This window comes from Apteryx rowi, unplaced genomic scaffold (genome assembly GCF_003343035.1).
Source record: "Apteryx rowi isolate R43461 unplaced genomic scaffold, aptRow1 scaffold_93, whole genome shotgun sequence".
Classification (NCBI taxonomy): domain Eukaryota; kingdom Metazoa; phylum Chordata; class Aves; order Apterygiformes; family Apterygidae; genus Apteryx; species Apteryx rowi.
The window spans coordinates 949,090-964,596 of NW_020451238.1; the positions used below are offsets into that span (position 1 = coordinate 949,090).

At 37.6% G+C, this 15,507-nt stretch overlaps 1 protein-coding gene across 5 annotated transcripts in view; it reads right to left on the bottom strand.

The window, feature by feature from the left end:
• The window catches only part of LOC112978410 (protein HIRA), a 37,583-nt gene extending 22,597 nt beyond the window's left edge, over positions 1 to 14,986 (bottom strand). For 2 of the 5 annotated variants that reach the window (XM_026091914.1, XM_026091918.1), the window contains exons 1-9: positions 12,756 to 12,825; positions 7,557 to 7,619; positions 6,637 to 6,747; positions 5,776 to 5,866; positions 5,163 to 5,257; positions 4,226 to 4,321; positions 2,734 to 2,894; positions 1,627 to 1,794; positions 1,008 to 1,121 (exon numbers count right to left, since the gene is read on the bottom strand). In XM_026091914.1, coding sequence (XP_025947699.1) covers positions 1,008 to 1,121; positions 1,627 to 1,794; positions 2,734 to 2,894; positions 4,226 to 4,321; positions 5,163 to 5,257; positions 5,776 to 5,866; positions 6,637 to 6,747; positions 7,557 to 7,619; positions 12,756 to 12,810 — 954 coding nt within the window. In that variant the 5' untranslated portion in view covers positions 12,811 to 12,825. Of the gene's footprint in view, positions 1 to 1,007; positions 1,122 to 1,626; positions 1,795 to 2,733; positions 2,895 to 4,225; positions 4,322 to 5,162; positions 5,258 to 5,775; positions 5,867 to 6,636; positions 6,748 to 7,556; positions 7,620 to 12,655; positions 12,721 to 12,755; positions 12,852 to 14,958 lie in introns of those variants that run through there. The other 3 variants (XM_026091915.1, XM_026091913.1, XM_026091916.1) reach the window with 3 other exon arrangements.
• Between the last annotated feature and the right edge of the window lie 521 nt (positions 14,987 to 15,507).

Genomic DNA, 15,507 nt, shown 5'->3' on the forward strand with positions numbered 1-15,507 from the left:
TTCAATAGTTCTTTCTTTTGTTTCCATCATAGATCTGYGTTGTGTATATATATCTCTTTTTAGCTCTTCAGGGCAAAGACTGCCTATAATTTTGCATCTCTACAATACCTAATACAACCTCAGCAGGCACTCTACATGAAATCACAGTATAAATAGAAAGCGAAATATACTTAGAATGATACTTTGATATGAGTATGCACTGGTAGCATTGCCAGACACAGATAAATACCACACTGGAATCTATAAATAGTAGACTGCAGTTAGCAATTGGTGTGTTCTGGCATACGTTTGCATCACAAAGCCTTGCAATCAGTTAAACTGATTCTCCACTCTTCGTAGTTGCCAAACAACCCATCTTGCAGCTATAAACACGAGAATAGCTAATCTTCCCTCAGACAAAATAAAATTTTAGTGTAGATTAAAAAGTATATATACATATATACTGAAAACCTGAAAAGTATATTTAAAAAGTTCACTCACTTTCACATTCACTTCCAAAGTGAAGGCAGAAGTCCGAGTGAAGCAGGCAGATGAGGCATATATATGCTCAGAAACACCTAAGCTGTGCCCACTTTATTCTTCTTGTACCCATAAAAGACAGACTAGCAAGGCTAGATTCTAAGAGTGACTAAAGGGTAGGTGGGCTAAACATSGAATAACAATTAAGTCTTTTTCTTTTAAGACTTACATGGAGAATGAGTAAGAGACAGAGGAAGAAAATAGGGCTAAATTATGTTTATTAGCTGTGGCAATGCATTATTCTCCTTAACCAGGGCAGCGTACTCTGTCACCGCCTTCTAGGGGCTCTTTGACTCTAGAATACCGAATTCCTGAAATGAACTAATACCAATCCACTTCCCCCCAGCTAATCCTCTAACAACAGGGAGGATAAAAAAACTAAACATGAATCTAAACATAAGACTCTAATGCTGTACACATGACCTTTGTGCTAAATCTTCAAGTCATCCAAATGACCGCATTAGTCAAAGAAGGCAAAAAAAGTTTACCCAGACAGAAAGAGATCGATCCTTGCTACCAACAGCACAACAGCAGTAGGGACAACTTGACTTGGTGGAGCTCCCATTCTTTTGTTTCTTCTTGAAGATTTTTGGATTGAATTTCTGAACAAGCAAGATAACACAAGATGTATTATAGTAACTACATTAGAGTAGCTGCTTTAAAAGTAAATTTTACACTCAAAAGTGAAAAAATTAGCATTTCATGGAAACAAAGTCTATAACCAGACTTTATAATGGCACTGGCAAAATGCACATATGCTTTCTTAAAGGTCCTTCTGAATGCCTTAACAGGAATGCCGAAGAATATTAATTTTACTAGCAAACTGGAACATGCTAGATACCTAAGTCACTTCCATCTAGTCACTGAACAGCTAACAGAGTTAGTGTTTGGAGTTCCTAATGTGTTCATCTATGTCCAGTTCTCTTACCTGAAGAGCAGGTTGATTAATTGATTCCAACATTAAAGCTGACATTTTTAAACACCACCATGTGTTAGTTTTACTAATCTCTACACCTATCTCCAGCTATTGTCCCATTTATGCATAAAATTACCAGAAAGCACATATTAAAAATTTTACTTCAGGATAAGTTACTATTGCTTACTCACCACTACTGTAACTGCCTTCCGATGCCCTACAAAATCCATGTTGGTTTTCCATCCATCTCTCTCAATGATCTGAGCAGTAGGTCCAGAATTATTCATGGCATGAGCAGAAACAAGATAGTGACCATCAGGCGACCAGCTGAGACGCAACACATGTGTTGTCCCTCCACACTGGAGAAAAACAAAACAAAACAAAAACAAAACAAAGCATACCACAGCTTTAAAAGTGTCTGGACTGGGCAAACAAAGGATTTTCATACAAACTATTTAAAGTTTACATTTAGGGAATATAATCACAAAACAAATCATCTGGGGATATAAAAGAATAACATTGCACACACTTCTCAGCACTTAGCCACATTTATACAGCTGATCTAGCATAATTTATGAAGCCCTACCAAAAGAGGGAAAAAGGAACCCAGAAAACTTTTTTAAAAAGGAAAAAAAAAAAAAAAAAATCCAGAAAGTGCATTTCCTTAGCATTTATAAGAATGTAAGTCTCTTTAGATACTGTACACTCAATATTCACCAAGTTCTGGTTAGTGACAGGGCTGCAGCACACCAACTGCTGACAATGAACTTTCAGTTTGCAAACATTAACGCAGACACGAATTCAGGAATTTAGTCTCTTACTAAGAGCAATTACACTAATCACAGTACCAGAAGACCACTGTAAAATGCTCCGCTCACCAAGCACCAGCTTCTGTACCCCAAAATTTAATCCCTTAGTCAAAGTCATCACATAAGAATGGCCCTACTAGGTTAGACCAAGGATCCCTGGTACTTACCTGGTTTCTGGTAGTGGCTAATAGAAGAAGCAAAGGGAAGAGCATAAGAGCAATGGAACGGTAGGCCAATACTTCCTTAGAAGGACCTCTGCATTTCCAGGAATTTACTTGTTTACGTAATCCATGTAAACTTCCGGCATCCACAACATTTGATGGCAATGAGAGTCTCAATTCTACCCCCCGCTTTTTTTTTTTTTTTTTAATCTACCAGCTAATAGTTTCAGTTGATCCAGCRCTGTTTAATTAACTCATATCTCTGCAGCATCAGAGTTATTCTTACAATTTTTCATTTATTCTGTAAAGAATGGTCACACATTTGTACCTCATCAAAGGGTTTTGTGATGCTGGTTTCCAACTGCCAGTCCATGGTCCGCCACACCTTCAAACTTCGGTCATCAGCTTGAGAGGCAATATATTTTCCTACAGGATCCCAAGTCAGTCCTTTCACCAAGCCAGAATGTCCCTTCAAAGTGGCAAGAATTTCTGAGCACACACACACAAAAAAAAGAGTTGAGAATACAGAATGGATACTATATTTCTTACAGGACAGGTCTTCTTGAAACAGCATATTAAATAGAATCTCTTTTTAAATATACAAACACCAACACACCAACCAAACTGGAACTTGTATTTAAACCAAAGGTGATACATAAACATGATAAAGAGAACTCTGGCCAAAATAAGGAGTGCAAAACTCTATGTAAAGAAATAGATCAGAGCTGGGAGACTCGCAGAATCCAGGCAGTCTAGAACAGCACTTTCAAGCTATGGAAAGCAGCAGTTTAATTGGAACTTTAGTTAAAATTTCATTTTTTCCTCTGTACCCAAAGACCATCACAACAAACCTAACTTTGTGCAGCAAACACAAATTAAGTTATGACTGAAGAGATACGGAAGCCTGGCAGACCCGGTAACCCATTTTCAGTCAATATGCTGCTTATCAGACTGTTAAAGAAGAGGCTGAGAATACTGCACAGGCTACACAGCTTGAAAGAATAACACCTCTGATATTATCTGATATTATCTGATATTATCAGATATTTAGGGAAGCAACCCTAAAACAAGTCGCAGTGTCTATGCATCATGCAATGGGAGCTTGAGCCTACATCACGTCATGTGAAGAGAAGCAGCCAAATAAAGGCACATGCTCCCTGGCTGCTGCAGGCCCTCGCAAGTCAGATAAAGCTGTCACAGAGACTGACTAGCTGCACCTGGCCTTGGGACTGTATGAATTGCCAGCACTGCAGCAGTAGAAGAAGGAAGACAGCCATCAAAGGGAAGACTTGAGAACTTTTGTTACTGTGAGAGAAGATGGCGTTAAGGCTCCGCTAGTTCTTCCATTCTCCCCTTCATCAGGTAAATTCACACTGGTTATTAAGCAGCAACATTTAGAATAAGGTAAATAAGATAAGGGGCCCCCAAAGGTAAAAGGATAGAAAGTCCTAGTGGTACAAAAGTAGAAGAAAAAAAAAATTATATACTCCCAATATCAGGCCAAATTTCTATTTATCTGTGATTTTACAAAGAAGGTGAGAAAGAAGATACATGTAATAATGAGCTTCATATAAAATTAGCAGCACAAACTGCCTGTAACCTTTGTCTACAGCAGAGCGGAATCCACAGCGCATTGTCATCAAACCTCGGGACTCACCAGATTGCCAAGTGTATCATCTCAAAGGACAGGATAACCCATTCCCACATATACATACGCTACATATGTACACATACATTTTCACAGTCAGTGAAATACAGCAATAAAGGGAGGAGTTTGTCAGAGTTACATACCTGCACATCTGAAATATAAGAATTCTCACCTGGAAATTTGACAGCATTCCAGATGACAACAGTGTTATCCACACTGCACGATGCCAGCCAGGCATCATGAGGAGACCATGCTACATCCATGACATCTGTTTAAAAAAACAAATGTTTCCATATAAGACATTGTTTGTAGTCAGAGAATCAAAATTCTATTTAAAAAACTTGTGACAATGCTTTTTCCATCACTGAGAAAGGACTATAGCCTCACTAGAGTAAAATAAAGAAAGAACATGACAATCTGGGAGCAAGGCACTCCCATTCGTAATGTTCAACAGGGGATGCCAAAAAAAAAAGAAAAAGAAAAAAAAACAATCGAGGTAGAGAATGCAATGTTTAGAGGTTATAGGAAGCACTAACACACCTGTATAAGGTATATCTTTTGCTTTGTTTTGAATGAAAAAGCAACAGCAGCTATTGCAATGCATTTACTTTGATCAGTTCGTGTATGTTAGAAAAAAGTGATTGAAATCTTGATTTTAATCATAGTTCACATCAACAAGTGTTCAAAATTTTCCTGTTTATTCATCTTTTGCATTTGCACTTTCATTATTTTTTCTAAATAAACACTAATATTCTTTGGTTTACACAACTTTCTTTTGCCAACCAGGAGACTATCAACTATAACTATGGACATTTATTTAAATAAAAATACAGTTTAACTTACTTACTTCAGATTCATTTTTAAATTAACAAATAGTGAAAAAAATTCCTTAGTTGCTCATTTTTCCAGTATACAGTTTGCCACGTTACTTGTATGAAAACTGAAATTTGATTAAAAACAACATTTTCTGATACATTTTCATAGTCACTCTTAAAAGGGATTACTGACTTGCCACCAAATCTATAGGTTTTGAAAAGATAAGTATGCTAGTGAAAAGAAGTTCTAACAAATGCATTCAGATTAGGTTCATTCTACACCTTTTAACTTACCCCCTGAATGGCTTCTGAGAATTGATACACACCTCCATTGCTCAACATTAGTAAGTTTGCTACCAGAACCAAACACAGTGCTAGGTCCAATGTACCTAATTAAAACAGGAACAACAGAATTATCAACAGAACCACACCAACTTCTTCATCAAGCTGTTTCTTCCTAAAGAAAGCACACTTCTATTTTCATTGAAGAAATAACTGAATAGAAAATTGAAACACAAAAATTTAGTTCTTTTTATAGAAAGTAATTTCAGTTATTAAAATTTAACTTAAATAAAAAGTAGAAAGTCTACAGATAGTAAGAAAATGCTAATATTTAAGATAACTCTTTAAATCTCTTTGGGAAGTTTTCTTCAAGGACAGAAGAAAATTCCTCAACTCCTAGACAGGAGCACGACTGGCCACGCAGAGAGACACTGCAGGCCAAGAGACAGGATAAGAGAACAAATATCCAATAGCAGTAATGTGATCTCATGGATTTCAGCTCCATGTGCACAACATGAAGCAGAGAACTTGCAAAAGGCTGGCACGGAGAAGAAACAGTAGGAGACTTGACAGAGTAACCTGCTTGAAATAAAATACAGAACTGCAAAGGAAAAAACATGCTTACGCAGCTCTCTTCCACACCATAATCAGCTTGTCATCTCCCCCTGAAGCCAAGTAAACTCCATTGTTGGACCATCGCACACAGTTCACACAAGCTGAAATGTAGAAAAGAAAGTTTGTAAGATAAAAACAACAATAAATGGTTCTACACCGGGAACAGAATTCATAATAAGCAGAACTTGACAGAAGACGTTTAGGATTTAGTAAGCGTGCTTTTTCTACTCAAAGCAGTTACTCTGTCTGCTCTAGATAAATGAATTGGTACTTATCTTACAGTAGCAGTTGAGGAACTTCTTAGTTTAAAGAAATCATCCCTTATTTAAAATAAATGCTTCAGCAAAAGTAGTTCATAAGGATAAAGATTGATATTCACCTAACAAAGAAAACTGCTTGTGATAAATTAGGTGGGATTAAGATGGCAAAGAAGGAAAGGTATATTTTGAAGAAAACACAGATAGTCATAGTTTCTTCAAATACAATATGCAATAAACCCAGAATAATGTAGAACTATAACCGATATACTTCATGTTTTCTTTATACTTATTCCTTCTCTTGCCTTTTCCTTCAAAGTTGTCCAGTTTCTCAAAACATGTATTATCAATTATTTTGTGGCCACAGCTGAAAAGGTTCATATGGAAGAGATTTCCAAAAGTAAATACTTCTATATTTCTCTAAATATTTTTCTACAGCTTAACAACATGTTCTGCTGAACATCTAAAAAAGTACATAGCCAAAGTCTGAGACTGCTCTGCTGTATTTTATTGATTTTTACCACTGGACAGGGCATTATTTTTGTAATTACAAACAGATGTAGTGCTTAAACTTTGGCAAATTACTTAGAGTCAGTACAAAGAATCTATGTTACCTAAGTGATTGTCCATCTGACAAAGCATCTTGGGAATATTTTCATTCTTTTCATCTTCCTCTTTCAGGACAGGAGCCATATTCCAGATCACAACTTTCCCAGAATCCTGGCCTGCAGATGAACAAAAAGCCATCATCTTATATACGTGTAAAAAGCAAAAGAGATTTTCAGCTTACTCTCAGTTTCAGAACAGACAGTAGCACTTAGGCGCTACTGCAGTGGGAGCTTTGGAAATATTTAATAATAGATGCCATTCTGATTCAATTACGTGTACTCAAGTGTTTTTCTTGAAGCTATTAAAAACTAAGTTATACAGCCTGGTTCAAGGGAAAAACAAAAACAAAAAGACACCACTATACCTAACAGTAATACCAACTATAAGAATGTACTATTTATAATCAAATCTTATTTAACAAGAGAAGAGAGACATTCAAAACCTAAATTGTACTTGTTGTATCCAATATAAAACCTAAATTGTACTTGTTGTATCCAATATAAAATCATTCACTATAGTAATCCAAACAATATTTTAGCTTATATTTCTTGAACAATTCAATTTACATAACTGGATTTTTTTAGTCCCAATAATTCCACTATGTAGTCGTTCAAAAAGCCAAACTTCACATTCAGTTCCTCTTCAGATATAAAAGCAATGTGGCCAGTATGATCACAATTCAACTATCTCAGCTACTCAGCTACTATGTCAACTGATGCTCAAGGGGATAAGTACATCAGAAACTATCACCCTGCCTACTCTAGTAACAATAGCACTTTTCAATACATATTAATGACTTATATCTCCAAGAAGCAGATAATTATGTAAGAAATGTGTTTTTAAAAGAGTCAAAATTATTAAAGTGCTGTGAGGCACAAGACTATTATAGCCCAAAATTCTGCCTTCTGTCAGTACACAGACATACCTTGTCCTCCTGTTGCAAACTTGGTCCCATCTGGATGAATGTCCACTGAAAATATTGGCTTTCCTGCAATCAGAGAAGAAGAAGAAACATACTGAGTTTTTTTATAGTTGAGAGAACGCAGTAATGCCAAAAGAATCATAACTGTTCTGGTTAACAAATAAAGATTTTCTCCTAAAAGCTGTAGCTACAACATAAGAAATACAGCCGCCTGAAAGAGTTGAAAGCAACTTGATGACAAAAATAACAGTCTATTAAAAGTGTATGTGGAAGTTATAATGCCATAACAAACCAGTGACAGTCAAGGACCCTTAACCCAGCAGGATATGTCAAATGTTTCATAGCAAAATAATCTCACAATGCACATGCCCACCAGGCAAAACTGTATTTGAGTAAACAGTTTCTTTCAGGTTTCTATAGTTCCTTAGCTGATGACCTGGAGCAAGGTTTTGTTTTTGAGTTGTATGTGCGCTTTTTTTTTTTTTTAATCTTCCCCAATCTCAGGTTGCATCTGTTGGTCATACAATTAACCGTCTCAAATTTGAATTTTGTTGTTATGAAATGCTTCTACCAAAATCTAGCTTTTACTTTTATGGCTTCCATATAGACAAAGGGAGACTAAGTTTAAGTCCTTCAGCTCTCTCTCCATAGGCTGTATCTTCCAGAAGAAAAGTAATTGTTTTATAAAAACTTAAACCATCCAACAAATTAGCATAGTGAGGGAACAGCTTCTGAAAGCAGACAATCTCCACTCTCAGCCTGTTCTGCTCCGACCATTAGATCACACTCTCCTCTATGCTCACAGTTGTTTTAGCCTTTGCAGGAGCGGGTGGAGGGCAGCGCGCAGAACTTGCTGCCTTTCAACAACGCTGGAAAAGCTAACGCTAACGATGACTTGAAACAAACCAGATTTTCAAGCAGCAAAACCTAAGCAACACACACACGATTTTTACATTCAAATAATTTTTGGCAGCAGTCTGAACTCCTTACAAACAGGAATGCTCCTGCAAGCAAGATCACAAGCCTGCCAGTATTAAAGATGGCCGTTTGTCCTAATGGCCAAAGGAACCACTACTCACATGCCAAGATTTGATAAATTTCCCAGGTATGTCTATTCTTGCATTGTATTGTCATGGTGTGTTAAGATGTAAATGATAAAACCTGGAGAACTTACCCAGTTTATCCAACCATACGCTTTATGCTGTCCCTATGGCATCTGAATTCTTTGGCATTAAATTARTAACAAAAGCCCCCAATAAACATCCAGTATTTCTTACTTGTTGAGGGATACGCATTCTGCTTTGAGTAACTTTTATTTTATGTTGACTTGTTTTAAGGTTTATTTTATTTGGATTCTTATTGCAACCCTGACATGTGATTTCCCTTAAAATTTTAAAGGCAGCCAAGCAAAGACCTTAAGTACAGAAAGATGGCACTCAACCTACATTCCTTCCACGTCCTTTAAACCACATAAAACACACAAGCTGATGTTTAGCTACAGCTTCTCTTCGGGTTGTTSAGCCTGAATCTATCCTTTATTCTACTACCTTCAATGTAACATACAGGGATAAGCTGAACATTTTGAGACACACAGACAGAAAATAAACGTTTATTTTACCTTCCCCAGATAAGGAAATTCCCTTAAATTAAGTCAGTGCATCATTTAAGCTAGTTGAAAAAACTAACACTTATGGAACCAGGCTGTTCTATAGACCTTGCGGTGTGAAAGGCTCCCTTCTCCATCTGTGCCAACAGTCCCAGGCAAGGAGTTACCATACGCTCAGACCTGCCCTTACACAGGATCAGGTGAGTGCTCCCTCCAGTTATCAAAGACTTTTTACTTGAACGAGCCTCGTTCATTTTGATTATAGTAGATGAGGTATCACTCACAAAACTGGAAAGCAGTTGCCCAGCAAATCGGAAGGGACAGTAACCTCTAGCAGAAGGACATCAATAAGCAAGGGGGACTGTAACTTCCACAGCTGAATAAGGCTTCAGAGTTCATGTGGTTTGTAGTTTAACAATACAGGATTTAAAATTGGTTTAACAGATGTAGCTGTCTTGTATGGGCAGATCTGTTCTATGAAATTCACTGTTAGCAGCACCTTGCTTGCCTCTCTCCCCTCCCTTATCTGCTCCGATTCCACCACTCACCCTTTCCAAAGGGTGCAAAAGACTGCATTAAAAAGTAGCTGTGACCAAAGCACACAATGGCAAGTTTTCGTCTGGCAGACACATTGGCTTCTCATTATTTGGGCAAAATAGAAACACCATACATTCTGAATAACTATGAAATAGCTGTTATGCCTATTGCTTTGCAGAAATTGACACTAAGATGTTTGATAGTGCGCCAYGTAAAGTTACAAGATAACGTTAATCTCTTCTGAGAGTTACCTCTGTGAGTGTACATGATCATTTGTTCCGATTTTTAAAAGTGATAAATTGAAGACATCTACATTTGAAGCTACAATCTGGAGAGCTGGTACCTACAAGATGTGACATTATTGAACCCAAAAGACAACAGGCTTTACTAAAATATTTATTAGATTGTCTTTTATAAAAAAATAGGCATTTATAAGATGTAATTATCTTTTTCTTTGCTATGTCTTAAAACTATCATAACATCTCCAATTTCTGCCTTATCCTGAGAGCACAATTCTTCAGGAGTAGTAACATCAGCTAGCTTCCTCTTTCTGGGCAAAGTTTTTGCACAGCTCCACAAATGGGGTTGATGAAATTTAGCAAATTATTTTACTTACAGAGCCAGAGGTAACTTAGCTACAAATCCATCATAAAATCCTAAAATCAGCCACACCACATTAGAGAAAATGTCTGCCTAGCCCAGTATTCTGTGTTCAACAGAGACCAGCACCAGGTGTCTACCTAAGGATATCTACAATGGCTATCGCACAACAGTTCTTCCCTAGAATAATCTTCCAGCTCCAAAAATTTACAGCTTGGACTTCCTGAACCAGAGATGGGATCTCTGTACTCAGTACCCTGCAATTGGCTTCTCTTCTACACATTTATCTAGTCATTTTTCAAGTCCAGAATCATTATCATCCACAGCCCCTGATGCATGGAGGTCCACAGCACAGCTATGCAGCTCGGTGAAGAACCACCTACTTCATGTGCTCAGCACCTGCTACCTGTTTGCTTGATGCCCTTAATTCTTGTATGGGAACAAATCATTCCACATTCACTCCTTCCCTGCCACTATCAATATTATACACATTCACCATATCTCCCGTTCAGTCCTCCCTTTTCCAGGTGAGAGTCCTAGTCTATTTAGTCATTCCTTGTAGTAAAGCTGTTTCATACTTCTGATCATTTTGGTCACTCCTCTCTGAGCCTCTTTCCGTTCTCCTATATCTTTTATGACATTGGAGGGAACCTGCATTGAAGACACTATTCAAATGCAAATGCTCCATGTGTTTATACAGTAGCATAATGTTTTCTTTCCAGTTATTAATTCTATTCCTAGCATAAATTTGGCTTTTGATCTAACCAGCATTGAGCAGATATTTCACAAGTTGATTATAATCCTAAAAACGCAGACCTCAGTGGAGGTCTCAGTCATCAGGTCACAGGGCACCATTTTACATGCAAAGTTTAAAAAGTGTATTAATTTTGTACTCGAGAAAGGCAGCCTTGACAAGCAAAGCCCTCAGAGAAATAGCAGATAAAGTTTCCTACRTGGCTCAACTGTGATGAGGAAGATAACTTCTCCCACAGGTAACTACCCATATAGAATGGGCCACCCAGCAAATTCTCCTTTTCTGCAGAATCAGCCAATTAGCTTAAAGCATGACAGCTTGTGAATGTGAGGCCTGTCAAACTCATCTCCTATAAGAACCAAATATTGTTCCCATCTGATAGATAACTCCTAGTGAGCTGGACTAGTTTCATCCAGGTTGCCTACAGAAAAAACGTCTCTGAATGAATCTCACCAGCAACATCCAGATGCATCTGGTTTGCTAACAAGCGCAATGGTTAACCCTCACTCTGAAAGATATGCTTTTTCCCCCCTAGAAACATTAGTTTATTAAGCCAAGGTGCAGACTTCTTGGAGTTTCTACAGATAAGAGTCTTCCATTTTCCAAATACAGGAAATCTGTCAAACTACACCCAGTCTCAAAAAAACACTCTCAATCTGTCACACCCTACTCTTAGCGAACATCTTACATTATTCAAAACACAAACAGTAACTACAAAATGTCAGGTTATATACTAGCACAGCAAAATATTTACAAGTTAACCTGGATGAAATATTATTTCCAGGTCAATCTGGATTTTATTTCGAATTTCTTTGGAAGCTGTTCTAAGATCCATGGGTGTCCATGATTAATCATGGACTACACAGTTGTTTAGAGCCCACAGCCTTTAGTCCACAATGTTTTCTGTGCTCTTCTACTTCAACTATAAGTTTCACTAGTGAAGGAATGCAGAAGCATATCTTGAGAAGAGCAGCCCAAAGAGGGAAGCAACTACTTATGACCTACCTCAAGACCATGGGGTATCATGAACCTGTTCCTGGCTCTAGCTGCATACAACTTACCTGTTGGTTAAGAGAACAGCCAAGCACAGCAGCAGCCCTGCTTAGATGTCTGCAGGAAACAACAACTACTGGATCTACAAACCTGAGCACTTGAGCTAGATCGTTCACACTTGTTTTTTAGGCAGTACCAGAGCTACTATGCGATTCAGCACCAGAAAGCACAGAGGTATAATGCAAACTAGAGAGCACACAATTTGGGCCCTTTTCCCAAGGAGCAAGATAAAGTGGACAGTTTCAAAAAACCCCTTTTTTTTTTAAATTATATATAGATATGTGCGTGTGTGTGTGTGTATACAAATATACACACACATATATTATATATATATACATATATATGTTCCCTGCTCTGCTGGCACAGGCTTTGTCTATTATATTAACTTTAAAATGGATAAACAGCATCAACTCATGCATTGCTTAAAAAGAAGACACATTCTCCAGAACAGTCTGTAGAAGAGCTCCAATTATAATCCTGGACACTCTCTCAGGTCTGCTCCGTATTTCCATACAAGCAGTGGAGTTTCATGAGAAGCAAAAGAGAACACACCTCATGCACAYGATGCCCTATAGCCCAAGGGAAACCAGAAGGCACCGCACGGGCAAGTCGCACTCGCTCTCATATGCACAGAGGTATATGACTTTACCACCTGCACAGAACACAGGAACGAGGTGAAGCGTTTCACAAGTAGAAGGTCTGCACATAGCCACTGCTGTGCACGCATTACCCGAGTGCCCTCATGGTCCCTCTAAAACTCCCTGTCAACCACCACACCACACCACTTCTCCAGGAGCCTGAGGAGGGAACAAGAGCTTCTGTTAGAAAATACAAGCACTTAGTACCGACACACTGGTCTTTGGACAACAAAACGGTATGGACAGTATTTTCTATTTGTAAAAAAGCAGAAAATGAGTGTGTTAAAAGTTAAAGGCAGACATGAATGGGATACACTGTAACTTTATGTGATATATGCAAATCAAAGAGGTTCCGAGTGTAAAAGGCACAAAAAAGCCTATTTAAAGTAGAACAAATTAAGTTTTTCAGAACACTCCAAAAGGATTCATACAGCACTTTCAGAGTTATGTAAGGCAGCTCTTGCTGTGGGGTTGTTTATTTTCCTTTTGGTTGGTTTTGTTTGGGCATGCAAATTAATCCTCAATAAAAACAACTGAGCTTGAAAGTTGCTCATCTTCGGAAAGGAGGTGTCCCTTTACTATTTATCAGAAAGCAGCGTATCAAAGTCACAAACAAATTCAGTTCCCATTTAGCACAAACACTGCATGAAGTTACAACTCGGCTTTGTTGCACAGTCACACGCCTGAGTAGAGACAGGCGAAATACACATGGACTTCACAGTGGCACTTCCAAGTCTCTAAGCTAGCAGTAAGAGGCATGAGTACTGAAACACACTTTCCTTGACAAGGAAAAATCTTTCCAGTGTCCTGTTTCAAACCTGCATGAGTTCATAATTTCTTGGCTATTGAGAAACAGAGCTTGCCTTGACTAAATTAGACACTTAGATTTAAAACAAGGAATCAGTAGTAAAAAATGCATACTTGTGAAGGTATATTAATTCTTTTACAACCTAAAAGGAAATTCTTGATGGTTCTTAATCACTGCTTGCTCAATACACTTCAATGTTTTCTATATCCCTTAAAACATAGAACAACTTCAACAATCATTAGATTGTTTGCCCAAGTAAACCAAGACTTATATAAATCTAGAGATGTAAAATGATTAGAGAAAGAAAGAGTGAACATAGATTAACTGATTACAGGACAGAAATTCAGCAAGACAGAACGTCATTTTCGGGGTGATTCTTCTTGCCTGGTACAGTTATCGGGGTAATAGCATTTACAGCAGCAGAAAACTGTCACAGGTTAAAGCTATAAAGCCTGTTTCATAGTACTTCTGGTTTATAAACCGATCACAGACACTGGATTTTTTCCTCACTTCTGTCATTTTCTCAAAATAAAGGAAAGGAGCCATTATTTGATAGCAACCACTTCCTTCTCTGCATCCATTTCTTCCTTTAACTGATTACGCTGTTAAACCCTGTTGAAATGAGTCAAAGAGCACAAGGACCCTGTTTTAAAGTGAATAAATGCTTTCCTGCACTTTGGATACTGAGGTCACTGGAGAAGTTTTGAATTTCCTACCAGTAATTAAGCATAAAAACAAAATTTAAGCAAGTTGAACACTAACACTAAAATTTAACGTACTGTGTTTTAAGACATTTCTTACTCTTGTAATAATCTCTAAAAAAAGAAAAAAAAAGTTTAAATTATCAAAGTCCCCAACATCACATGACACACAAAAGCAAACCAGGTTCAGCAGAAAGAGAATACCTTACGATAGGCTGAGATGTCCTGTTGAATTCTTTGCTTAAAGAACCCAAATATATATAATATACTTAAAGAAATACCAATAGTGAAACAAGCCTGGAAAAAAAAATCCAACCAAGTAAGACAGCTCAAATTCAAGGACAGGCTCCCATCTTAAAAAAAGGTGAGCAGTTTTAAATATTATGTCATTTTTGTTTGTTATTTAACTTTAGGCAACAAACAATGAAATATAAAGGCAATTTGCATGACTTTCTACCACAATATGAGTGAGTTTCTATTTATTTTGCTTCCAGCCAGCCCATCTAATACATAACATCCAATATGACTCACAAATCAATTCAAATATTTACATTCCGCCATTATACCTTGAAGAGATAATAAACTCTATGCCTGCATTTAAACAAAAGCAGGCTCCAATTCCACGAATTGTTATTCGTGAACAGCACCTTGGGGTTTGCAAAAGTTTCTCTGAATCACAAGGGACCTCCTGTAGTGTTCAGCACTCACCTGCATTAGCCATCTTGAAGGACCAAGGCCCTCAAAGAATTGTGTGCAAAATAAGCATATACAGCTGGTGGATATGTGATGCATCTTTACATAGACGCTGAATGAAAGAAACCGGGAAGGAGAATCACCCCATCTACATCTTACAGGTTCCTTTTTACCCTCTCATATGAAATTGCAGTTTTCAATCTGCTTCCCTGCTCCAAGTCATAGAAACATGGAAGAGAAGAACAAGATAACAATGAGAATTTCATGTGAAATCTAATAAACCCACATTAATGGTGTGAAGGGCTTACAGAAAATGCATTTGAGGAAACATTTCTGATAAGTACTCACATAAGGCAGCATTAATAACTCCAAGACAAAAACCTGTAGAACCAAAATGTGTTAAAGTGCTTTTATAGTAAATGCACAGCATCTCAGCTGAGCTGCGTACAGTTCCCATTTGTACTGAACATGATTCCCATGTGATATGGCACTGACTTCTGATTTCTATTATCTCATGGAAAATGTAGGCCTGTAAGAGTCATTAAACTCGTTCTAGCCCATTCA